At 45.2% G+C, this 26,095-nt stretch overlaps 1 protein-coding gene across 3 annotated transcripts in view; it reads right to left on the bottom strand.

The window, feature by feature from the left end:
- SLC4A4 (solute carrier family 4 member 4) overlaps nucleotides 1–26,095 on the bottom strand; it is a 297,689-nt gene that overhangs the window by 237,804 nt on the left and 33,790 nt on the right. The window contains exon 2 of one of the 3 annotated variants that reach the window (XM_081124504.1): nucleotides 12,909–12,982. In XM_081124504.1, the coding sequence (XP_080980630.1) occupies nucleotides 12,909–12,981 (73 nt within the window). In that variant the 5' untranslated portion in view covers nucleotide 12,982. Of the gene's footprint in view, nucleotides 1–12,908; nucleotides 13,524–26,095 lie in introns of those variants that run through there. The other 2 variants (XM_081124501.1, XM_081124502.1) reach the window with 2 other exon arrangements.

Here is a 26,095-nt window from a genome sequence, read left to right as displayed (position 1 = left end):
ATCGCCAAGAGGGATGTAGGGGAGGGAAGCAAAGTGGAGAGATATTTATTATTTCTTTTTAATTATGAAAAGAAAAAATGCAGAAGAGGCAAAGACCCTAAATGGTAATAGATCATAAAAAGATGCTATAAAAACTTTACTTCTTGGGCCAAAAAGAAATCTCAAAGATTTTTTTAGAAGTACATGCCTAAAAAATCCTTAAACAGAATCGTAAATCTAGATGCCACAGAGATTGTGTGTTTGGCACTTTGTATAATAAGAAATAGATCAGTATGCATAATCCTAAACACTCTAATAAATGAAATATAAATAACTTGTTAGCTCATTACTCACAATCCATGAGAGTGTCCATAAGCAGCTCTCATAAGCTATAATCAAAGTAACATTGCTAATTTACTTGGACATAAATACCGGCTCATGGAAAGAAAAGCCCCTTCAAAAGGCAGGTTGTAATTCTGCAGTCAACTGGGGCGGGTCAGCACTTGATGAAATGTTTGCTGGAGGGTGCACACTCCAAACACACATCACTACTCAGGACGAGGGATGATTTCTGTTTTTATATTTTGGATAAAAGCAACTTTTCACATAGAAAAAAAATGCTTATGTTTATTAATAGATAATTACATATGTAATTCTTTTTTACAGATCATTCTGAATGCTGTGAGTAGTCTATTTTAATATTAATGCCACAAATTACACTTAGGCTCAAGCATGCAAGAAAATAAATGGTAAAAGCTATGAAACACAGGGAAATACTTTTCTTTCACTGAACTACATGGGAATTTTATTCGCTGAAAGCATCTCAGAAATCCTTAAGGTGACCTGAGGTTCCCCAAGCAAGACCGATAAGAAATCTCAGCTTGTTACCTGGTATTTACTGAGCACAGAACTTTTAATATTTAATGATGATGATGATGATAGCAATCTCTAGGAAAACAAACAGCTACAGAAAAAAGGTCTCAAAGGGGAGTCGACGTCTGTCCTTTAGCTCAGTAAACTTCTGCACCTGACTTTAAAGTGCCCATTTTTAAGTAAAATCGTTCTAAAGTCTCTAGATAAATGTGAGGGCTCTAAAACTATGCACTGAAGTTAAGGTTCCAATACAGTGTCTATTACTAATAGCTTACAATAGAGGCAAAACTGACCGGAACTATAAAAAGTCAGAGTTGGTGAATATCTTTTAAAAAATACAACTTTATTGTTCAGTGAGAAATTATTTGAAAATACCTAGGCTAGCCCTGGCCGGGAGCCCAGTTAGTCAGTGTCGTCCAATGGATATGGCAAGGCTGCAGGTTCAATCCCCAGTCAGGGCACATACAAGAATCAACAAACAAATGCATACAATAGAACAACAAATTGATGTCTGTCTGTCTCTCTCAAATCAATTTTAAAAATTCTCTAAGTGCACAACCCTCAGTTGCATAAACTGCTCCACAATATGAAGAAGTTCTGGCTGTGACATCTGTCCTCCCGCTGACCACCTGCAGTCATTCAAACGAGGAGGCCGGCCAGGCCTGTGTCTTCTTTCTCTCCCACCTTTTCATAAGCTCTTCCAACACCTTTCCTTTTTTTTTTTCCTATTTTATTTAGTATTGGTTTCGGGTGTACAGCTTAGTGGCTAGACAATCATGCACTTTATATATGTTCCCCTCATTATTTCCAGTACCCCAACTGGCACCATAGTTACTGCAATGTTACTGACTATATGCCCTATGCTTTACTCACATCCCCATGACTATTTTTAACTACTGTACTAGTTTGTACTTCTCAATCTCTTCGCGTCTTTCTAATCCCTTCACTTCTTTCCCCCAGTCTCCCAACCCCCCTACCACTCTGGCAACTACCAGTTCTCTCTCTATGTCTCTGAATCTGTTTCAGTTTTGTTTTTTAATTTATTTTGTTCTTTAGATTCCACATATAAGTGACATCATATGGTGTCTTTCTTTCTCTGACTGACTTATTTCACTGAGCATAATACCCTCTAGGTCCATCATGTTGTTGCAAATGGTAAGATTTAATTTTTTTTTAAATATATATATTTTTTTTATTTCAGAGAGAGGAAAGGAGAGGTGGAGAGAGAGGGAGAGAGAGACATCACTGATGAGAGAGAGCCATTGATCGGCTGCCTCCTGCATGGCCCCCCACTGGGGATCGAGCCCACAACCCGGGCATGTGCCCTGACTGGGAATCGAACCACGATCTCCTGGATCCTAGGCCGATGCTCAATCGCTGAGCCACGCCCGGCCGGGCAGATTTAATTCTTTTCTGTGGCCAAGTAATATTCCTGCACCACTACATTTTTATCCACTCGTCTACTGATGGGCACTTGGGCTGCCTCCACATCTTGGCTACTGTAATAAAGCTTCAATGAACACGGGTGCATACATTCTCTCAAATCAGTGTTTTGGGTTTCTCTGGATAAATCCCCAGAAGTGTAATCACTGGGATCAAACGGCAGCTCCACTTTTAATTTCTGAGGACCCTCCACAGTTTTCCACGGTGGCTGCACCCGTCTGCATTCCCACCAGCAGGGCACCGGTCCCCTTCCTGCACACCCTCGCCAGCTCGCGTCCTTTGTGGACTTACTGGTGACGGCACTCTGACTCCATCCAGTACCTTTCCTTTTCCTCCTCTCTCTTCCCACTCCCGATTCCTCCAGGTGCTGCTTCTAGCTCTCAGCCACCTCCCCCCTGAAGTCCCTTCCTGCTCCAGAGGGAACAGGCCGCAAGCGCTCTGTTTCTGGAAGAGCCCTGCCCTGGGAAAGCCAGGGAGCCTGCCTCTCCCTCCTTGGTACTCCGATGACTCAGTGTCACCACAAGCAAAGTACCTGAACCCCTCCTGCCCATCAGTCCATTGGTGAGGTGAGAGTGTTGGGCCAAATTTCCTCTCGGGCCTTTTCCAGCCCTAAAACTTCTACGGCAATGCGAAGCATTGTAACCGTTTAAGCGCAATGGAGCACGCGGGAAATGGCTACAGTGTTCTGCCATTTCTGGAACTGTCTTCCCCGCTTCTCACTCTCACCGCTTTCCCTCTGGCCGCTCCCGTCTATTCCAACCCGGCTCTTTCCTAACGGCGCCACCCAGACTGCTAACAAAGGCCACCAATCGCCTTCGTTCACCGAATCCACTGGCTGCTTTGGGGTCACCTACCCGCCGCAGGCGGCCCCGGGCCCTGCCCACACCGCACTCGCTCACCGAAGCGCCCTGGCCTTGGCCCCGCAGTGCCCCTTCCTGGATTTCCTTCAGCTTCTACAAGTGCTCCTTCTGCCCCCAAACGCCGGCACGCGGGGCGCCCAGTGCAGTCCTCTCCTCACTCTGTCCCATCACCCAGAGACCTTCTGTACACGCAGATTTTGTCTTGTCACTTCCCGGCTTAAAACCCTCTGCCACGGCTCCCGGTGCACACGCAGAATCCTAAGGCTTCAGCTCTCCGGTGCACACGCAGAATCCTAAGGCTTCAGCACAGCGTGTCGGCCATGAACTCCCTGGGTCCTCTCCACCCGAAGGGGACCAAACGTTTGCCTCCTCAAAATGTGTCTTTCGGGATATTGGTTTTTAAGCTGGTTATTGAGAAACAAAAGCCTGGGGAAGAACCTTTGACCTTCCTCCTCTCCCGCCTAAGGGGTTCAGGCGGGAAGGCCTGCGCCTGGAGGGAACTTAGCACCTTCACTCAGCCTTAGGTAGGAAAGATCCAAGCAGGCGCCTGGCAGCTAGATCCCCGCCTTGTGTCCCACTGTTTCTCGGTTGCCTAGCAGGAATTTTTGGTAAATCAATACATTTTTTGTAAATCAATAAATTTTTTTAATTGATTTTTTTAGAGAGAGGAAGGGCGAGGGAGGGAGGGAGAGAGAGAGAAGCATCCATCCGCTGCCTCCTGCACGCCCCCGACCAGGGATCGAGCCTGCAACCTGGGCATGAGCCTTAATGGGGCATCTAACCAGCAAGCCTTCCACGGGCAGAAATTATGCCCAAACCTCTGAGCCACACCAGCCAGAGACAAACAGGAATTTTTTATCACACTTCCAGCTCTGTCTCAGCTACCAGTCTGCTTATTTCCCCTTTGAAATCGCAGACCCCTGCCCCCTTTTCTCCTCTGTCCACAATGGCATGTAAGCCTCAAACGCCCAGTGCTATTCCTGGTCCTGTTCTTATAGCACCTCGAATGGGCATTTGCATAATAAACTTTGGATATTTTCTTCTGTTGGTCTGTCTCTGCTCATTTGAGTATTAGCCCTGCTAGAAGAAATTATAAGGTGGGAGGAAAACAGTGTTTCCAGCCTCCACACTCCCCAGGCCGCGCTCTCCCTGTTTCCACGGTCCAGCTACATGGGCCTCTTTCCTCCTCTCACACAGGCTGCTGCTTTCTCACCTCGGGGCCTTTGCACCGCCTGCCTGTGATGCTTCCCTCATTCTCGGCCTTTTCAATTCCTCTTCATCCTTCGGTTCTCAGCTTAATGTCACTACACGGAAGAGATACACTCCGTAAACTGTCATCTCAACCAATCTCGTGTCCCTAATAGCGACTGGTTGATCTGACTAACCGTGGCCCTAACTAGAATACGTTTATCACAGTCAATAGAGAAGAGCCTAGGAAAGAAACATAGTAGAGCTTGTATCTGCAACTGTTCCTGCCATTTGCACAAGCTTAAAGGGGCGAGAAGCACTGTCCATCGGTAATAAGAACCGTTAACACAGATACTAATCAACCACTGTGTTGATTACCGGTTACCGGTATCAGCTTTCATCTGGAAGCATTCTGCAGTCACAGCGACCACTGGCCAGAAAGTGTTGAACATAAATTACCTACAGGAACAATATCCAAGGGAGATATCATCTTAAATGGTAGGCTTCATCCTGGGGATTTCAAATTAGTTTTCTACTTCTAGCAAAACTAGGAAAGAGGGAGGTGCAACTAATTCTTTGTACCAAAAAGCAAGATTTAGAAATTAATTTGTCAATGGTTGATTCCTCCAAATATCAATATATTTTTCAGTATTATCCTTAGAGCATCGCTGGTAGGTGGGTAAGGAGAGAGGTCAAGTGCACTTTGCATGAAGGAAATGTAACTACACAAGTACGATCGGCCTTGTGTCACCCGGAAAGGGAAGACAGAGCCAGGAACAGAAACAGGTCCTGCGGCTTCTGGTTCTCACGGCATTCTCTAACTCACAACACAGACTGAAAAAAAGTAGCTGAACCATCAGACACCGACTGAATTTGCCAAATATGTGTATCCACTGGATTCAATTATAGCTTTCACTCTACATCAGCAATTGTCAAACTTTTTCAGCTCATGGCACACATAAACTAATTACTAAAATTCTGCAGCACATCAAAAAATATATTGTATTTTTTGCCAATCTGACAAAAAAAAAATAGCTATAATCATGACTCATTCACACCGGAAGGCTATTGTTGTGTTGGCTGTTGTCATTTTTTAATTTGACAATCTAAGGAAAAGAGGTCAGTGCCCCTGACTAACTAGTCAGGTATTGCATGTTTTAAAAATTCTTATGGCGCACCAGTTGATAATCGCTGCTCTACATCGAAGACATTTTCTTTATTTTTCCGTAGGGATAGAATTACTTGCTGAAAATTTAATAATCAATTGGGGCTGGGATGGTAATTTAACCAATCTATAAAATTTGCAGTTCTGACCCTCTAAAGCTGATACATTGGCCAATATTACTAAAATTCAAAACTTATTTTTACTTCCAGAAGTTTTGGTCTGGTAAAGGTTATTGAGCATTCCACCACGATGTCAGCAAAACAATGTCTGAAGATGTTTAGGAAGAGTCTGTTCTCCTTTCAAAGTCAACAGAGTATAAAGAAAGGTGAACACACTGGATAAAGCACATAGAATAGCTGCCTTCCAATTCTAAGTCTCCAGAAAAGTAAAAACAATTAACTAGACTGAAAAGGTTTTGCAGCTGTTCAGGGAAGGGGTTATTTCAGCCCCCTGTGCGGACTGCTGGTTCCAGGCTCTCACTCACCACCCTCCCTGCCTTCACCTTCATCCCACCGGGCAATCGGCAGCAACGCTGGGAACGTCCGATTCCAGTTTCACTCAGGTAGAATGTTTGGAACCTTCTGTGACCTGTCATGACAGGCTCTTACCTCAGTGCCCTAAATGCAATCAGCCAAAAAAGTAAAGTAAAACGTAACAAAACAACATCCCACCAGCAAGCTCACCACAGCAACAAGCCTCGGCTGAGCTCTGCAGCTTTATTCTATTCTTACTCTACCCTCCCTCGTAAGTCCCAATTCTCCATTCCCCCAATGATTCTGAATCTTGCGATAATAAAAGTGGGGAAGTATTTTGCTCAGGTTCAAACACCTAGTATTATTCCTATACTATTGCATATTCTCACTTAATTGGCACCTAAATTACAAAATAGCTTGTGTATCTTATAAAGTATGTTGAGATACATTAACATACACATAATAAACCTTTGGGTGCTCTTCCTGAGTGGGAAAGTACTGCACACGTCAATCTGCTGCCTGGACGGAGAAGGCGTGCGTGCTTTATTAGGCCGTGGGCACGCATCCGTATTTTATCCTGTATCAGTTAATACACCTTTCTTGGAAAAGTGGCAAATTAGAGGCAACATGTATCAGAGCAGTCTAACCACGAAAATCAGATCTCACGCCCAGAGGTTAAAGGGAATCAGAATGAGCTCAAAGAGAAACAGACAGCGGGCCCTGGGAACCTTCCCTTGACCAGGCTAGCCTGCCTTTCCCAGACCAGAAGCACGAGGTAAGCACGGTTAGGAAGGCAAACGTTAGATGTTGATAAAAATGAATTGAGCAAATAAAAATCATTCGGGCCAGTTACAACTTTTGGAATGATGTTAAATTACTGGTGAAAATCAAAATGATCGGTGAGGCTGTTAGGATCCTTAAGAAAAGAGAAGGGAGAGTGGTCGGGCATAAAGCACGCCCGTTCCTAAAGCCAGGGACGGCGGCAACGTTGCTCCTGGTGATGACCCGAACAGCTCTAGGGGGAATGGCACGCTCCGCTCCGCTGTTCCCACTTTACGGAGCAAGAAACCTGAACCCCAAACTGTGAGCCTTGTCCTTCGCTTAGGCAATGATTCAGCAACACAGTTTCCAACTTCTAGTCCCAAACTGATGCTTAACCACTCTGCTTTAAGAACCCATTAATAAAACAAATGGCACAGAGCCCCCCCCCCAAAAAAAACCAAACCAGATATATGACCAGATACAAAGCTTCTAAAATGAAACTTTAGACAAAGAGATCTATAGACAAAAGTGCTGCAAGTGTACCGCCCGCTTCAGAATTTCTGCATTCTTGCTAAACACCACCCAAGTGCCAAGCTCAACTTTGCATGGCTTATTGCCATAGGAGTGCCTTGGTTGCAGGCGCCATCCCCGGCCCCAGTCGGGTGTGTGTGGGAGGCAACCAATTAACTGTCTCTCACACATCGACGTCCTGTGCTCCCCGCCCCCCGCAGGCACGCTCTTCCTTCCACTCTCAGAAAAGCATGGAAAAAATATCCTCTAATGAGGATAACAAAAAATAAAAATAATAAATAATACAAAAAGAGAAAGTGGCTTCAAGAAGGCCTTAGCCCATACTATCCTACCAGGGAATGCTCTACAATTGGAAAGCTCTGGAAAGGGACATCTGATTCCGGTTTCAAAAAACCACGGCATTATCATCAGGTTTCCTTGAACCGTAAGACACCCGCAGACAAGTATTTAATCTCACTGACCCAGCAGGAGGTGTCAGGCAGCTCCCGAGCTCAGTGCCGCCTGCTTCAGGGCCTCCGGTGGGCTTCCAGCTGCGGCCGTCGGGAGACAGAAGCAGGGTGCTGGGGAAAGGCTGCACGGCTCGAGCTGCTCTGGGAAACCTAAGTTCAAGTGTCAACCCTTAAACGCCTCGTCACATCTCTTTAAAGCTCTCCAATGTGTGGGCACATTGTTTCTTTTAAGCAGGCTTTTCCTTCAGCAATATCTGTCCAAGTGTTTCCTCTGCACACACTGTTTCTGAGAAATTAGAGCGAGCAGCAGAGAAGAGGTCAGCAAAATGCAACCGGACACTTATACCCAGGGCTCAGAATAGCCCAGCCCGACTCGGCCCCTCCCTCCCACCCAATGGGCTCTCATTCACCCCTCAGCAATGACATTTTTTACCACGGTAATTACTAACAAATGTCTACCAGGCCCCACCTTTTCTTTAGACTACTACCTCCTCCAATACACATAAATACATCATTCTAACATCCCCTCGTGAAAAGCAGGTTTAAGTCATTATGATTTCACGTCTGTAAAATGTTGAGATCCTGCCTTCCAAAAAGACAAAAGCTACCATTTCATCCTTTTGTCTCTCTCCTCAAAAGATAGGAGAAGGAAATAAAATAAGGCAGAGAGGTGTTTTAGAGACTTCTTTTTCTTATCAATATAAATATATAGATGACATAAATGTCAATCATCTTTGCAAACTCAAACAGGAGCAACAGCAACGATAGGACCACCAGAAACTAGGTTACCTCATTTGACCAAGACTCCTGAGAACCAAATTTCTAACTAAAAACTTAAAGATTTTAGAGTATTCTATAAAGTAATTCTACATAGGCTTTATTGGTTTATATTACATATTCATTTATTCACTCTTTCTTTTAACAAATATTTGGTAAATATTTATTCTGCTCCAAATAGTGTCCTATTTTTTTCTTTTTTTACTTTTACTTCCCTAAAAGTATTTCTCCGGGAGAATTCCATGCATTTTCAGCAATACTCTCTTAATATCCATCCAGTAGACCTGGGAATCTGCATAATTACTCTTCCATTTGGACGGATGAGAGCTCACTTCCTTCTGGCCTCAGTTTCGCATGGACCTCAGAAGTGGAGACACATTTCAGCCAATACTGTCTCTCTGGACTTCATGCTTCCAGAGTTGCTGGTTAGACTTGCTGTTAAGAAAAGGCCCCTCCTCGTAACGTCAGAGTTGCCAAGGCTTGCTGGGGAGTGACCTAGCCCCGCAGAGCCAAGGCCTTATCTCAAAGGATAAGGTGGAGTTTGCTCCTTTCCCCGATTGCGAAATAGGAGATTATTAAGTAATCTGTTTACATCATACAGATCCAAAACCCTGGCTGACTTTCTTACAAATAAAACATGTATAAGATATCCTTCTGTTTGGAACGAGCTACCTGGCGCTCTTTCTTCCTATCTCAACTTTGGTTCACCCCTCAAAATTTGGCAGTTTCCTCTGTTTATGTGCATTTGAAATGAAAATCAAGTGCTGTTCTCACAGTCGGTAGTTCTGGCAAATTCTGGTAACATCAATTTGTCATCTACAGACCCATTCTGTGAACATACCTGAGCTGGAGATGGATGGAGCCTTTTGGTACCAAAACAAATATATCTTAAATGTTACAATTTTTAAATGAGTTTATCTACGGTAACCACTCTGTGCCAAAAATGTTAACTCCACAAAACCACACACAGTGTAACATAACCAAAGAACGAACAGATATTAAAGCTTCTCTTTATTTTTTTTGTATTTTTTTTCTTTTTATTAAATGTATTGGGGTGACATTGGTTAATAAGATTATATAGGTTTCAAGTGTACATTTCTAGGATATATGATCTGTATATTGCACTGTGTGCCCACCACCCGAGGTCAAATCATCTTCCGTCACCACATACTTGACCCCCTTTACCCTTTTCAGCCCCCTTCCCTCTGGTAACCACCGTGCCGATGTCTGTGTCGACAAGTTTTCGTCTGTTTTTGTTGTTTGCTCACTCATTGCTTTCCATTTTATATCCCACGTATGAGTGAAATCATAATGGTTCTTAACTTTTTCTGTCTGACTTATTTTACTGAGCAATAAACGAAAATAAAGCTTCTCTTTACTTTGAAGATTAAAAATTGACACTTGGTTACCGTTTTTGAAAGGTGTATCTTTACACCACTAACACAAACGCACAAGGCAAATTATGTGGAAACAAGGTTCAGGTCTTTAAATATATCCCACACAGATGAATTCATTATTTAAACAGAAGATGACTCCTCTTCTGACTCACGCTGTTCTCTGTGAGTTTTGCAGTTGATGGTATTCGGTTAGTTTTCAGATTGTGGATTAAGTGTCATGCCACCCACTGAGGGTAAAGTTGAACCAGGTGAACTGAGAGCGTGGTTGAGATGTCTCCCTCCCCTGCTCGGAACCACAGCACTAGGTGGAACCTGGCTCTTCTTGCTTCAGGTTGAACTAAATCCAGTCCCCCCACTAAATTTGAGGGCCTAAGAACAATTTTAAAACCATGGACATTTCAAAGTAACTAGAGCTACTGAACCTTTGTCACCCTAATAACTGCTTAATGGGAGTACATCTTATCTGTGCAAATTACTTCAAAAGACAAAGTTTTATGTTCGGTTTACTTTTCCCAAGTGTGCTGCAATATGCTTCAACCGTGTTTACCCTAGAAGCAAGAGAAATAACTGCTTGCATAAAAAAATTGTTTGATAATAGAAATGTAAGGCGTTCCAGCTCCTTTAACCTTTGAATTTCTCATCCTTAAAACTGGAGCACTTGCTTCTGCCATAAACGTATCAGAGCTCAGTGACTTCAGGACAGAGATAAGAGTTTGCTTTCCTTCAAATACACCCTTCTGGGAGCAATTAACAATATGAGACAGGCTTATGTCCTTGAGGACTACATTCCCACCCAAAGTAGGAATGAATCTCATTAGAGGTCCTGATGGTCAAGTCATCTGTTTCTTTACTCTCAATCATGGGGACCACGGAGGAGTCATCAAAACATGTCCATTGTAACTTCTTTCCACTTCCACGTAGATACTATAAAATCTAAGTGCTCCCACCCCCACCAGATGAACCCAGGTGAGAAAATGGGAGGGTCCACTGGGCGGGCACTGAATTAGAAACTAAGAGTTCCTATTGTAGTTCCAAGATTAGTGCTGTTGGGTGTTCTCCACCAGATGGTACATAACCAACCATCCCTAGGGCCTCAGGATTCAACCACAGGCAACTACTAAACATGCCTTGAAAGAAACGTAATCAACTCAGGCTCCAACCAACCTGAAAGATAATCATTAAAACAGAAATCTCAGAACAGGAAAATACTCAAAAGCCATGTGGCAAGCTCAATCACCACAAAGCCGAACAATTTTACAGACGTTTCTACCACCTTCTGTGGTCTTTTTTGTTTCTCCTTAAAGGAACCTGGCTGCCAATTTGTGTGCTACTCACTAAATTGTTGTCTTCATTTTGTGCCTGAAAAATCAAAGGAAATACTTCAGGAAATTAACTTCTTAGTCAAAGCCTTAAGAAGCCCCACGTACAATATCCAAGTGCAGCAGGGTGCTGTGAATCCCACGGACCTTACAAGCTCAAGAAAGTGACTTACATCTGCTGTGAACTTAGCCAGAACATTATTCTCAAGGAAAACACACACACACTCTCACACACGCCTCATTCCCAAGCTTCCTCGCTGATTTTTATACTTTAGTCGTTCCATCCCATAATACTTCTTACACCCATGTGCTATAGCTTTAATATCCTTATCTCCTCTTTGACCCTGGGACAGTGACAGCATCTCCACAATGGAGACTTAACATCGCGGGCTGTAAGAATCTTAAGACAAAAGTTTTACTATTTTGCTTTCACAAACTTGACATTTTCCCACAGTCATGCTGTAAAAGTGCAAGGAACCCGTAAAACAATATGAAAGAAAATACTGTAGTTTCCTTTTCCCTAAGAAACTTAGATATCAAATTCTTATTAGTCTCAAGAGCATAAATGCAGGAAGCAGCAAGGTGGAGGGGGAACCAACCCTGTAACCAGCATGGTCAGAAGCAATTCACTAAGAAATGTGAGAAAAAACACAGTGGTCACACCGCTCAAACCACTCCAGGTGGCACAGGAGCATCACCTGCCCGGGGCCTGTCTGGTTGGAGGATCACTCCAGAGCCCACAATACCACCCTCCTCCCCTCACCCCACCACCCTCCCAGTCCGTTTTGGTAGGTATTAAATGTTTAACAAATGACACCAATCAGACCAGTTTCCAAACACATATAAATTGTCTCTTGGGTGATTTTAACGGGCACATTTTATGACATGGTTCACCTGCAAGTTTCATTTAATTTTATGACTACCTGTTATTTTTTAAATCTCATTATAAATATTTATAACACCTTGCATATTTGTGATGCCTTCACATAATTACTTTAATAAATATTAATTAAGTCCTTTCTCACTATCAAATAAATAGTATTATTCTACATTATTGATAAGTCAAGAGACAGACACACTGAAAGCATCATTAACATGGGCTAAAACTTAACTCTTACATGGTTTTTAACAGGCACTGGGGAAACATTAGCAAAAGAGGTCCTGGGGGGTTTTAAGAAAAAACGCTTATCCACCTTTTCCTCACTAAGGCTCACCCAGGATACCATCCTTTACATCCTCAACTTAGACCCATTTTTCTGGCAACAATGATATCACTGTCCTTCTGTAACATGTTTCTCTAACCTGTGAGCTACATGAAAGAACAGTAGAAGATACATTTATAAGATACTAAATACATTTCTATAAATCTAACAGCTTCCTTGAATTAGTCACTGGAAGGTGGTTCATACTATCTGGGAATATTTTTCACAAAGAGGCACCTGATTCAACAAAGTAAGACATCCCCCCCCCTTTTTTTAAACCACAGGACTACACTGACTCAGGTTGTGAGAGTCCAATGAAGTTCTTAAATTACTTTCTGTGTTGAAGCAGAATGGGGAGATTATGAAACTCCATTAGAAAAGCTCTGCTTTTTTAACTCTAAAAATACAAGATACAAGAAATGGACGGATGCTCTTATCTACAGAGACATATGCATGTGAACATTTACTTCCCCGGACGCAGAGAGCTCACCTTCCACTTCTTCTTCGTCACACACATGCTTAAGGAAGGAAGCCCCTCTGTCCAGGACAGCTTCATCTTCCATCCTATAGTAATAAAAAAGAAAAAAAGAGTGCTCAGACTTCTCCTGGAGTGAGCCACCTGAAGCAGCCCAGCTTCTGGGCAGGTTGACCTGCAGGCTGTTGTTCATGTTAACGGGGCACAGTCACTCTTCACTCATCCGGTGGCTGCTATTTCTTCACGCAGCTCCTCTCCTCTGGTGGTAGAGAGTCCGCGGTCCCCACATGGCTCCAGCTCTAACCTTGAGAGGGCACCCACATGGACAGGTGAGAGACAAGCATCTCAATCCCGCAGGCTGGATGTTGGGGGGGTTCCTCCCCTTTCGGGATTTCCATAAAAAAAAGAAAGAAAAAAATACCAAGAGAAGAAGTTTGCTATGTCTGGAGTGCTCGTGAGGATGGCTTGTGGAAATCCAGCTTCAGCGCTTAGCTCTTTAAACAGCCACTGCATAAAAACGTATACCCTCTCACACACGCATGCACACCCACCCACACGCAGCGACGGGAGCTAGGCTGGTGCACAGTGGGAGCCTAGCTTGCAGCCAGCCTCCTAATACCAGCACAGCCCAGGATTCTGTCAAGTGGCAAGCTCTGAGTCACATGCTGGCCTCACGGAAATCTGACATGGGAGGATTACCCAGCGACTCGGCGTCGGCTACGGTCACATATACATGCCGCCCATTCATTCACTTTCCCCATTCCCATCGCACGTCTCTCCGTGTACATCTGTCCTGTTAACTCTTCCCTGAAGGGCACCGAGTTCTCCGTTCTGGGGCCACATTACGCTGCCTCCTGTCTCCTTACACAGTGGGATCTCCTCGGCAACTTCCTACGCTAAACTAGACCTCGGGATCCGTCCAGGGAGCGACAGACAGCGTTTCCACGGCCTCCCGATGCCAAACGTGTTTCTAGTTTGTGGAAGGAGCTACGGTTTATTTCCTTGCTCTGTGGCTCGTTTTCGTTGCCTTACCTTTGACATACAGAGTTCTATGGACTCTATTTATAGTGAAAGCAGGAAGAAATCTGCAACTGCTCAAATGCTGCTTGTGTCGTACGGGTCTAGGAACAAAGAGCGTGGGGACAGCTGCTCTATGTCACACCGCACACGAGCCCTGCAGAGAGCCCAGTGCTGCTCCGCAACCTCTTCAGCCGCCTGTGCTCAGGCACCGGGGCTGCAGGTCTGTTTCCCAGCCTGTCTGCACAGCTCGTTCCTGCGCTTCAGGCGTTTGTTACAATGTATGTGGCTACACTGAATCCACATTTCCCTCCTTTCTATTTTAGGAGCACAGCCATCTCACAAAGCAACCACTTTAGTACACAGTGTCAGAAGCTTGGTGTCAGGTGGACCTGGGTTTCAAAAATCCAGTTCTACCACTTCGTATTTGTATCACCTGGAGCGAAGTATTAGCGTTTTGAGCATCAGTGTTTCCATCTACAAAATTGGGGTAATGATATGGACCTTAAAGGACTGCTTTGAGATTCAAATTAGGTAACAAATGTGCAAGTACTGTTTCGTACCTAGCACCTAGTACATGTTTTATTGTGTGTGCTTTTTAAAATTTATTTTATTGTTGAAAGTATTACAGATGTCCCCCATTTTCTTTCCTTTACCCCCCTCCCCCCATCTCTCACCCCTCCCCAGTTCTTCCCGTCTATTGTCCGTGTCCATGGGCTATGCATATATGCACATCTGCTCTTCGGTTAAGCTCTTCCCACCCTCCTTCCTGCCTTCCCTCTGAGATCCATCAGTCTGTTTCATGCTTTCATGGTTGTGGTCCTATCTTGTTTGTCAATCTGTTCTGTTCCTTGGATTCCTCATATGAATGAGATCATGTGGTACTTGTCTTTCTCTGCCTGGCTTATTTCACTTAGCATAATATTCTCCAGGTCCACCCATACTGTCCCTTCTTCTCTACAGCTGCGTAGTACTCCATGGTGTAAATGTATCATAGCCTTTTTATCCGCTCATCTGCCGGTGGGCGCTTGGGCTGTTTCCAGATCTTAGCTATTGTAAATTGTGCTGCTGTGAACATAGGGGTGCATATATTCTTTCTGATTGGTGTTTTGGGCTTCTTAGGATACATTCCTAGAAGTGGGATCACTGGGTCAAATGGCAATTCAATTTTTAATTTTTTAAGGAGCCTTCATACTGTTTTCCATAGTGGCTGCACCAGTCTGCATTCCCACCAGCAGTGTACCTAGCACATGTTTGATAAAGGTAAGTCTCCTTCCTTTCTTCTTTCCGTACTCTTTTTTTAACCTAATGTTTTTTGGTGGACAGTGCCATTAAGAAAATCATTACCTTTGGACACTTGCAGAATATTTTCTTCCAGGGATATGGGACATGTATGCAATAATTCATCCTGATATATATCTATTTCCTTCTCTGTACTAAAACTAAAAATATAAAACTAAATGCAAATAGGATATGGGTCAGCCATCAGGATTACAGTAGAAAAAACAATGCCTGGAAGACGTGAGAAGCCAAGTCTTTAGCCAGCCCTCTCTGAGTCTTTCCCATGAAGAATGAATGATACACTGATTTACTGACTCAGCAATGGCTATGTTCTGGCACTCTTCAGAGGGAGGGGAGTACATCTGGGAATAAGACAATTCCTGAGAAATGTAATAATAGATAGATAAACAAGGGAATCTTAGATAGAATTAAGTACTTTGAAGGAAATAAAATGAGGCAGGCAGAGGTGGGGGGTACCTGGCATAAGGTGGGTCAATGAGGCTTCTGAGAGGTGACATCTGAGTAGAGAGAAAAATGATACAAAGGAATCAGGCATATGAAGACCTGGGGGCAAAGCGCTCTGCACAAGGGGAACAGTAAGTACAAGGTCCCTAAGGTGGGAACAAGTTTAGCACATTCCAGGAACAGAAATGAGACCCTTGAGGCTGGACAGAGAGGCAGGGGGTCAACAGCAGTGCTACCATTGGGAATCAGGGCCCTGCAGGCCGTGGTGGGCAGGCAGAATTGTAGACATTCTGGGAGCCACTGAAGAGTTTTGTTTTGTTCTGGTCTATTGAAGTATAACTGGCAAATAGCATGTTATTAGTTTCAGATGTACGACAGGATGATTTGATATTTGTATATACTATAGCCCCTCCTTATCTAGAGGAATATGTTCCAAGATCTCCAATGGATGCCTAAAACCACTGGTATTACTAAACCCTATATACATGATGTTTTTCCTAGACATACACACCTATGACAAAGCTTAATTTATAAATTAGGCCATTTCACAGACAGAAGATTCATTCTTACTGCAGTTCTTAGCAACCTCAGCATATTATATTTTTTATTTCCTCATTAAGCCAAGAACTTACACTTTTTCACTTAAAGGAAGCACTGTAAGGCTTCTCTTTGGCCTATCTGAATTGCCAGCATCACTCCTCTTGTGCTTTGGGGCCATTATTAAGTAAAATAAGGGCTACTTGAACACAAACACTGTGATACTGTGCCAGTCTATCTGAGCTACTAAATAACTCATGGGTGGAGAGCGTGGACAGGCTGGACAGAGGGAAGATTCACATCCCGGGTGCGACAGAGCAAGATAGCACGAGATCTGATGATACTACTCAAAACAGTGCACAATTTGAAACTTATCAATAGTAGATTTCTGGGATTTTTCATTTAATATTTTCAAACCCCAGTTGACTATGGGTAACTGAAACCGTGGAAAACAAAACCCTGGACAAGGGGGGACTACAGTATTGTGAAATGATCTCCCCAATACGTCTAGCTATCATATATATAGCTGTAAAATCTATTTTTCTTGTGATAAGAACTTTTAAGATCTTCTCTTTTGGCAACTTTCAAATATGCAGAACAGTGTTATTAACTGTAGTTAAGAGTTTTTAAGATGGAGCTGTTCTACCTTTTTAAAGGATCACTCTGGCTACTTGTGAAATATAGATCATCAGCAGACCAAAGAAACTAGGAAACTACCTCAGGAGTCCAGGGAAGGCTGTGGGAGAAACAGGTTTTGGGGAAGGAATGAAGAGTTCTTTTCTGGTCACTTTATGGTTGAGATGCTTATTATATATGAAAAAGGAACTATCCAATACACAATTAGATGTCTAAACCTGGAGCTCAGGAGCCTGGGGCTGGAGATAAAAACTGGAAAATCAATGAATAAAGCTGGTCTCTGAAGCTATGGCTGGATGAGATCATCCAGGAAGAAAATGCAGAAATAGAGGCGTAGACCTAAGACCAAGTGCCGGGCATGCCAACATTTACAAGCAGAGCAGAGGAACAAAAGCGGTCGGTGAGGTAAGAGGAAAACCCGGAAAGAGTGATGTCAAGAAGCTGAGAGGAGAGGGGAGCATGCGACTAGAAGGCTGAGAAAGGTGGAGACAGAGAAGAGAAAATGGGATTGGGCGCTATGGAGGTGGTCGGTGATGACAGCCAAAGCGCTTGAACAAACCGCACACAGGGCAGACACACGGACAGCATCCACTCACTCCCTTCTCTTTCCTGCCCTCCTCCATTCGTTTTTCAGTAAATATTTACTGAGTACTTACTCAGTGCCAGGCACACGGCTAGGCACTGGAGATGCAACAACGAGCCGAGACAGACAAGGGCCCCGGTGTAATCACACCTGGCTTCTCGAAGACTCCCCTAGCCATCCAGGACAGCGGGTCCAGAGGCAAAGCCCCGCCAGTAGCACAGTGCCTGAAGACATGGACAAGGGTGACAGCTTAACGGGGAAATTTTCTTTAAAAGACCTCGGAAGTACAATAAAATCCTGGAGCCTTGTACTGCTTACTGCATGGACACTAACAGAGCTGCTTCCCCTTTGGAAAACAAAGAGGTTGGCCCACAGTTCTCAGAACTAACCCTTTCCAGTCCTATCAACTGACAGAATCCAATACAATTTTCTATAGAACATCATTTCTGCACCCCACCATTAATAAAACTGATCCTATTTACTTTTCACGCGTTCCCTAAATAAAATGTTGAGCCCTCTGCACTCAACCCTTCCCAAAACTGCATGCAACAAGCAAGCAAAGCAGAAATAAAAGAAGGAAACCAGTAACAACTGAAGGAGACACTGTAACAACTGGAACAACTGTAGACCCGTTCATGCCCAGAGCCCTCTTCCAGGCTGACACCCTCCAGCCTCCCTGAAACACTGCTCCCGAGTCCGAGTTAGAGGGAGAATAATGATTGGTGCATTCCTTGGCTCTCTGATACATATTTCGCATTCCCTCCAAGACTATACATAGCAAGTAATTAGAAACCTAGTCCTTCCTGACGGACAATGTAGAGCGTCTGTGAGCAGCCTCCCCCCTGTAGGAAGCAAAAAAGAATGAATGCTGCAAACTGAAAATATAAAATCTGCACGCCCACAGCAGCCCTGCCCGGCGCGGCCCTCTCCTCCGAGAGTGAGTCTAGCCCGGCACATCTGGGCTTCTGCACAGAGCACAGGGAATTTACAGCTTTCTTCCATCTTTAGAGCACAAATGTCAGTTATTTGGGTTTGTGTCACCCCCCATAAAGCCCTCTCAGCAGTTGCTTGCTATTATTAGCAAGACAGAGATATCTTTTAAAACGACCAGCTGACCCAATCCGTTCTCCCCTCTATCGGTGGGAAGAAATTAACTCATCTAGTCCCTAATCAGGCCCTCAAATCCATTCTTAAAATGTTCCCTTCACACAAGCTGCATTGGCTGAAAACAAAGAAAGGAAAGAGCATGCTTCTCAACAGCTCCTGGTTGCTCGCATCGCCGGCATGAGGCAAAGTTCAGAATAGATTTGGAAGCTTCTCACCAGCATCACGGGGATAAGGGTCAGACCAGTCAGTACAAAATCCATGTGGGGCCAGTGCTGCCCTCCTTCCACAGGGCCCCCGAGAGGAGCAGGGAGACCCTTTCTCAACCCGGGGTTTCTCTTACTCCCGTTACTCTGGGGCACTAAAGTGATTTAACTTTAACACACGTCAAATCTGCTGCCAAACGGACAGCCTTTCACCATCCAGTCCTAATCACCGAGCAGCCTTGTAAGAGCCACTTAAGCCCAGCACGAGGAACATTTGTGCAAAACTGTCAGCCATTGGGCCTTGGGCACCCATCTACATTCCACCCCTCTGGGGTTCCCGCCCCCAGAGCCCATGCCAACTGCCAACGTGCTCACCAGCTAGTCCGCACAGTGCTAGCAGCTGTCACTCAGCCAGTCGGCAAGTGGCAGGCGGCCAGCACACAAGTTGCAGAATGCAAGCCTACCCCGTCAGTGCTGCCAAAGGTTGAAAGTCTTTGGGTGTGCTAGCCTCTAGATTCGCCTCAGTCGCCCTCCCACCGCCCCGCTCCCATCCCTCCTCCGTTAGGCCTCCCACGGTAGCGTTTCACTTGTCTCTATAGTAACGGCATCTGGTTTCAGGGTTATAACTTTATACAGAGCAATTCTCTCCCTAACCTAAGGCCTTTGGCAAGTGATGCAGTAGCAAAAAGGCTGCTGCTTACGGTGGAGCCCCTGCTCCCTCGTCACCCCAGGCATGCAGCTACGCTGTAAGCTATAGGGTCAGAGCAGAGGGGAGCAGAAAACAGACCCTCCAACCTGCACACACTGGCCCGTATAGAGGGGACCCACTCTGAGGCTTGCAGCCCCGGCCCCAGAGCTGGCCCGCTCTCCACACCCCACTCTCCACTTCACCAGGCTGCACTCAGATCACATGAACAGCAGGGCTCCCTGACTACTTCCAAAAAGGCACCAGAGGATGGCACCCTGGGGAGCAGAACGGCTCCAGTTTTTACCATGTCCATACGTGAACTGGACACCGCTGGTTTTTTCCATGCCTACAGCTTAAAGTTTATCAGTTAACTTCCTATTTAAACTCATCCCACTTTATCTCCACTAGCTTTCCCTGTTTATGATATCCAGCGAACCCCATAATCTCTCACTTTACAACAGCTTTCCTGTGCACAGCAAATGTTTAAACAGTTCTTTACACACATACCCACACACACACTGAAGTGACGCACGCCGGGAGTGGACAAACAGTAGGAAGTGGAGAGTTTATTACCATTAACCGTTGCTGCCTTGAAAATTATATTTACAGTGTGCACGAGGGCCTTCACTTGAGGAATGAGAGGTGTTCGCCTCAGGTCTCAGAGCTCAAAAGCAGGCTGTCCCTGCTACTTGGCTGGTCTTAGATCAGACGGGAGGCAAAAGTCAGCGTTTTCACAGGTCTTTTTCAGCAGCTACACAGGCTGCACGGATCACACTGTCATCTAGAATTATATACACATCTCTGAATTCTATTCCCCATTCAAATCATTTCTAAGAAGCGGGGAGCCATTTTCGTTACAAATCATTTGCAAATGTGATGTTTTCTTTCCGTTTTTAAACCTCACGGCATTTTCTCGGTGCCTTTGCTGCTCTGGAAAATCTGCTGTCCACGTCTTCAAGGGGCACGTCCAGAGCTCTGCCAGCTCTCCCAGCCACCGAGCGGGCGAGCAACCCCAGGGCTGCACGGAGCACTGCCACCTTTCGGCAACATGTGCTCACTGCAGGGAAACGGAGGGCGGGGCGAGGAAAAGCTACGTTGTAACTCTTCCCTTCAGAGCTTCACCTGGAGAGAGCCGGGTTCTCAGCAAGGAGGGCCGAGAGCGCCGTTGCTGGCGGAACCGGACAGGCGGCTGGCGCTCTGGACATGGACGCTGGGGAAAGACACTCAGGGCGGCAGACCTAACAGGCAGGATGAATGGCAGAGGCGACTCCCGGAGATCAGCTGGCAGCACAGCAAAGCGGAGTTCAGAAGCGCCCGAACGGGCCCGGACATTTACACAGGCCCCGGGCCAGGGAGGGCTGGGTGACGGCCCCCTACAAAATCCGACTGCCGACCGGACAAAAGGTGAAAATGAAATCCAGAGCAGGATCAGGCCAAGCGTAATTCTGGGTTTATGAACTGCATTAAAAGTTCAGGTGCTTCTCCCAGAGAAGTGAAAACTTAAGTTTACACAGAAAGCTGTGCATGAATGTTCACGACAGCTTTGTTTATAAATAGCCAAACACCAGAATGAGCCCGGTGTCTTTCAGAGTGGTTAAGGGAACCATGGTACATCCATACCGCGGAATACTACCTGGCAATAAAAAGGAACAAACTATTGACATACAAAACGAATTGAATGACTCTCCAGGGGATTGTGCTAAATGAAAAAAGTGAACTCTAAGAGGTTATATATGATTCCACTTACACATCATTTTTCAAATGACATTTTATTTTTTTAATTTATTGATTTTAGAGTGAGGGGAAGGGGGGAGGGAAGGACAGAAGGGGAGGGAGAGAGAGAGAAAGAGAGAGAGGGAAACATCGATTTGTTGTTCCACTTATTTATACTTTCATTAGTTTCTTCTGGTATGTGCCCTGACCAGGGGTCAAACCCTCAACCTTGACATACTGGGACGATGCTCTAACCACCTGAGCTACCTGGCTAGGGCTCAAATGATAACATTTTAGATATGAAAGACAGATTAATGGTGACCAGAGGGTGGAAACCAGGAGGGGGGCAATGTCTGTGGTTATACAAGGGCAACATGAGAGATCCTTGCAGAGTTCGCTCGGCTACTATCTTACCTCTGGTGATGGATACATGAATATACACAGGTGATAAAATTGTATAGAACTTAAACACAAGTAAATCTTGAGGAAATCTGAGTAAGTTTAGTAGATATGTCAGTGCCAATATCCTGGTTGCAATATTGTACTAAAGTTTTAGAAAATGTTAACACTGAGAAAACTGGTAATGTACAAGCAAACTCTATTATTTCTCAAATATGCATGTGAGTCTACAATTATGTCAACAAAAATTTCAATTTAAAGAAGGCCCATTTGCAAATCTGATTTTTAATTTTCCCTAGAAACATTAATTTACATGACAGTCAGGTACAGAAGCTAGCCCGTCTACGCACATTGAGTGCCAACCCCAGATGTGCCCTTCAGGAACCGTGTAACCTTGGGAAAGTGAGTTAACCTCTCACTTCAATATCACTTAAAATGAGCCTAAAACACTTCCTAAGTGATTTGGGGTATTAGATAAATTCCTTGAGTAAATAAATTCAATTAATTCCAGGTGAATCTAAATCTAAGGTCCTGCCAACCCAAAGGCAAAAATTCTGTCTCCATGAGCAAATGCATGGGAGAGTCAACTGGGCGATCAGCGACCAACGGCCCCTCCAGGCCACAGGGTCCAGCTCCTCTGCCCCATCTCTCCATGTTGGAGCAAGGTCTCCTCCCCTTTGTCCTCAGGTTGCTGGCTGATCTCCAAAAGGCTGGAACAGGCTCAGCAATAAAGGATGAGAAAAGAACTGGTACAGCATGGACACAGAGCCTCTGGGGTGGGGAAGGGTGTGGAGGCCCATGGGAGGTGACAGATGAAAGCAGAAATTGCTGGAGAGGGTATTAAGTGCTGAAAAGGAAATGGTTTGCATGACCCCTCGGAACACTCCCCTGACAGCCTACACCCACAGTCACACGCTCTAATTTTTTAAACGGGCCAATCCATGTGCTTCCACGGCCATCACATGCTGCTTCTGACCAGAGTTCCACTGAAGAACACGGCAGTTTCATCCCCAGGTCAGAAATTCAGCCCTTCACCCACTGAAAGTTTTCTCAGAGTTTTTACTGCTAGGGACAGGAAAGGAGGCTCCCTTCTAAACTCTTTCCACTTTCAATTGTCCTTCAAGGGCTCTGAGTGAAAACCAGAAAGGTCCTAAGAGAGGGTTCAGGCAAGGACTGAGAAGGTCCCGGGGGGGAGCGGTCTCCAAGTGAGAAGCCAGGAGGGCAGTGGGCACGTCCGTCCTGTCTCCCTTCCTCCTCAGGCCGCCAGTCTTCAGCCAGGAGCCAGAGCAAACCAGCGGCAGAGAAAAGGCGGCAGAGCAAAGGCGGGAGGGGGGCCGGCCCACAGGTTAACAGCGGGGAAAGGGCCACCTACAGCGGGGACCGCGTCCAGGCCGAGGCGCGAGTGAGCGCCGGCCAGCCTGCTGCCTGCCTCCCACCAGCGGTTTCAAACCGGCCTCCCTGGCTCTGACACCACACCCCCAATAATCCACTTACAAAGCACAATTTGCTATCACTCTCCTTTAAACATCACTCAGTCCAAACCGCTCCACACAGAATTTAAAGCTGGTCATGAGCTGTCCACTTCGCTCCTGCCGTCCCCCGCGCCACTCCTTCCCCTCGCGGCCACCGCGCCTCTGTACGCACGCGTTTCCTCGTTCCCGCGCCGTCTTAGTGAACCCCGTTTTCAAGGCCCACCTCAAACCTCTCTAGAGCCCTCTCCACATCCTCAGACACACCCTTCCTTCCCCAAGAAGAGCGAAGATTCTCCACCTGTTCCCCGTTGGCCCCTTGAAGGTGCATCCAGGATACACAGCATTTTCACAGAGCACGTATGAACAGGCCCTAGCCTCACACAACTGTCCATGGACACGTCACCGCAGCTGTCCCCACCTTATAAACTCTTTGAAAGCAGGTATCACCTCCATATAGTCCTACCTCCAGTGTCAATGTCAAGCGTAGTCACTACACATCGTAACTGCCCATTAAATGCTGATGGGTGAACGAACCGACCAGTGAGGCAGGCACAGCGAGGGTAAGCACAGGTCTGGCACTAAGTGCGTCCCTGAGTTTAAAGGCCCTGGGTGTATTTTTCAAATAACATGAACCCCAAACACAAGCAAACATCCAATTACTTGTCGTGTACTCAACTGAAGAAACAGGAATTTGTTCCAAAGCGAGGAAGGGGAAATGACTATAAGGGGTTTCTTAAGAATAACTTTATCTAGCTTTCTCCTTATTGGCTAACTTTGGAACTTAACCCATCACATAGACCGTAACATGCAGTGGCAGAACTAAATTCAAATGAGAATTTCCCCTTGTCTGCTTTAAAATAAATAAATAAAAATTAAAAGTAAAAAGAGGTCCCTGGACCCGCCACATAGTAGGTTCTAAGTAAGTAATAGTTCAATGAACGAACTTAAAAATAAATTGCAGCTTAAACTGCTTTTAAAATTCAAAAGAAGCATGAGAAGTTATGAGAAAGTTCAGTTTTGTTCCTCAGGACTGCAACTGGACAAATAACACTCTGTAGTGTGTTTAGATAAGCCAATAAAAAAGCTGGATGGCAACTACCTCCAAAAGGAGATTAGAATTTGAAATCTCAATACGGTATAAGCCTTCAACTTGAGCTCTAGAAATTGTAGCCTAACTTTGAATTTATACATAGTCAATGTTAATTATTTGTCATTAGTACAGGGATAGCACAGAACACTAAAATCCACAGTTCACACATTTCATTTTAGTCTATGATTTTGCACACACTTACTGTGGCTTTCACAGTGACCTCAGGGCAGACAAGGCTGGCAGCGGCCAGGGACGCCAGATAGGCGTTCGTTCAGGACGCAGCGCTGGGAGTCAGCTGGATGGCACCTGATCAGGCACAGCCCCTGACCTACCCGCCTCTGACACCCAGAGTGGACAATAGAGAAAGACGCCTTCCCTCTCCCCATCTACCCAGTGTGGCAGCCATTCTGTTCACACGTTCCATCTTGCCTGGTGGCAGGGATGAGGCTCTGGCATTTTACTGAGCTCCTGCCACATGCCAGGCACCGCGCTAAGCATCATGTATGCATTATTCCATTCCTAACCCTGTCAGATTTTATCCGACTGGCTCAGTCATAGGACAGGGCCCAAGACGCTAGCTAAAGGATTTCAATACCTATAACAACGTGGGGATAGAAATTAGGGACTCTCATCACTTTTTTTTTTTTAAAGTCCCGTTTTTAAAAATTTACTACATGCCAGGTATTGTGCTAAGCACTTTACAATGACTACTTGATTCAGTCCTCATGACAACCCCATGAGGTTTTCACATCCCCATTTTAGAGTTGTGATTTGAAGTTAAGTAATTTACCCCACATCACAGTGTGGTAAGAAGACCCGGCTGGGAGTCTAACTCGGGCGTCCACAATTTTAACCGCTCTATTATACTCCCTCATTAACTAACTAACCAATGCCCATTAGGGATTAGCCTCAATGACTCTTTTTCATATTACTAAACTTCAATATGCCTTCTTAGAACTTGAAATTATATTAGTTACATTCACCTCTTTCCCTATATGGGTGTGCCTAACAGACCTCCCAAAAAGATGTGTTTATTTTTATGCAACACACATTTAGGCTTATCTTACCAAGGGCCAGCCACTGTTGTAACTGCTTTATAAATATTAAGTCATTTAACTGGCACAACAGTCCAACGAGGTACACACCGTTTTATCATCCTCACTTCTGAGGCACAGAGATGAAGCCACACAACTGTCAAAGGCAGGACTGAAACGCTCCACAAATCTGTGCTCTTAACCACTACATGCCATGCTGCCTCCTTTAGCTGATTTGCTCGATCTGTTCCAAACTCCTTAGCAACTGGGGATCACAAATATTAAATGGACCTTTGGTGGAAGAGCAGACTCACCAGAATACCCACAGAGTATACACCTTGGCATTCATGAAACGTCCCTCCCCCAACCCCCATTTGCAAATGCCCAAATTCACAAATATCACTGTGACACATAATTTCTGATAGAGTATGTGGTCAAGTGTAACTATATGAGTTTCTACATTCTCAAGTTAAAGAAGGCCATAGGACGAGCCGTGGTGTAGGAGGTGGGCCACCTGAGGCTGCGCCTGGGCTCACGGCTGGCACAGGGTTCGCCAAAGGTGTCTCTACAAAGCATGAGCAACTGTGCCGGATGACCCTTCCAGGCTGCCAGCAAATATCTGAAACCACAATCGTTAGATTCACACAAGCCAAGGATCTACTATATCAAAAGCCAGAGAGCGTATCACTCACCATACGGGCCACCCTGCTGAGCAGAAAGACAGCTCTGTATGGCATGAGCTCTGGGAGCACAGGCCACTTACACAACAGTGAAGATGCTGCCCCGGCTCCCTCACTGCAGCGTCTCTTCCCACAGAGCTGTTCAAAGCGCATCCTTCGTTTTCCCCAAGGGATCTCTCTGTGTGCTCTTGGGATCAAATTTTCCAGAGTTTAACTCATCTACTCATTTAAACAATTTATTGAATGCCTACTATGATCCACCATTATTCTAGGCACGAAGAATAAATCCATGGTGGG

This window comes from Miniopterus schreibersii, assembly GCF_964146895.1.
Source record: "Miniopterus schreibersii genome assembly, chromosome: 1".
Classification (NCBI taxonomy): domain Eukaryota; kingdom Metazoa; phylum Chordata; class Mammalia; order Chiroptera; family Miniopteridae; genus Miniopterus; species Miniopterus schreibersii.
Note: the sequence above shows the minus strand (reverse complement) of the source record. Positions and strands in the feature narration are given on the sequence as shown.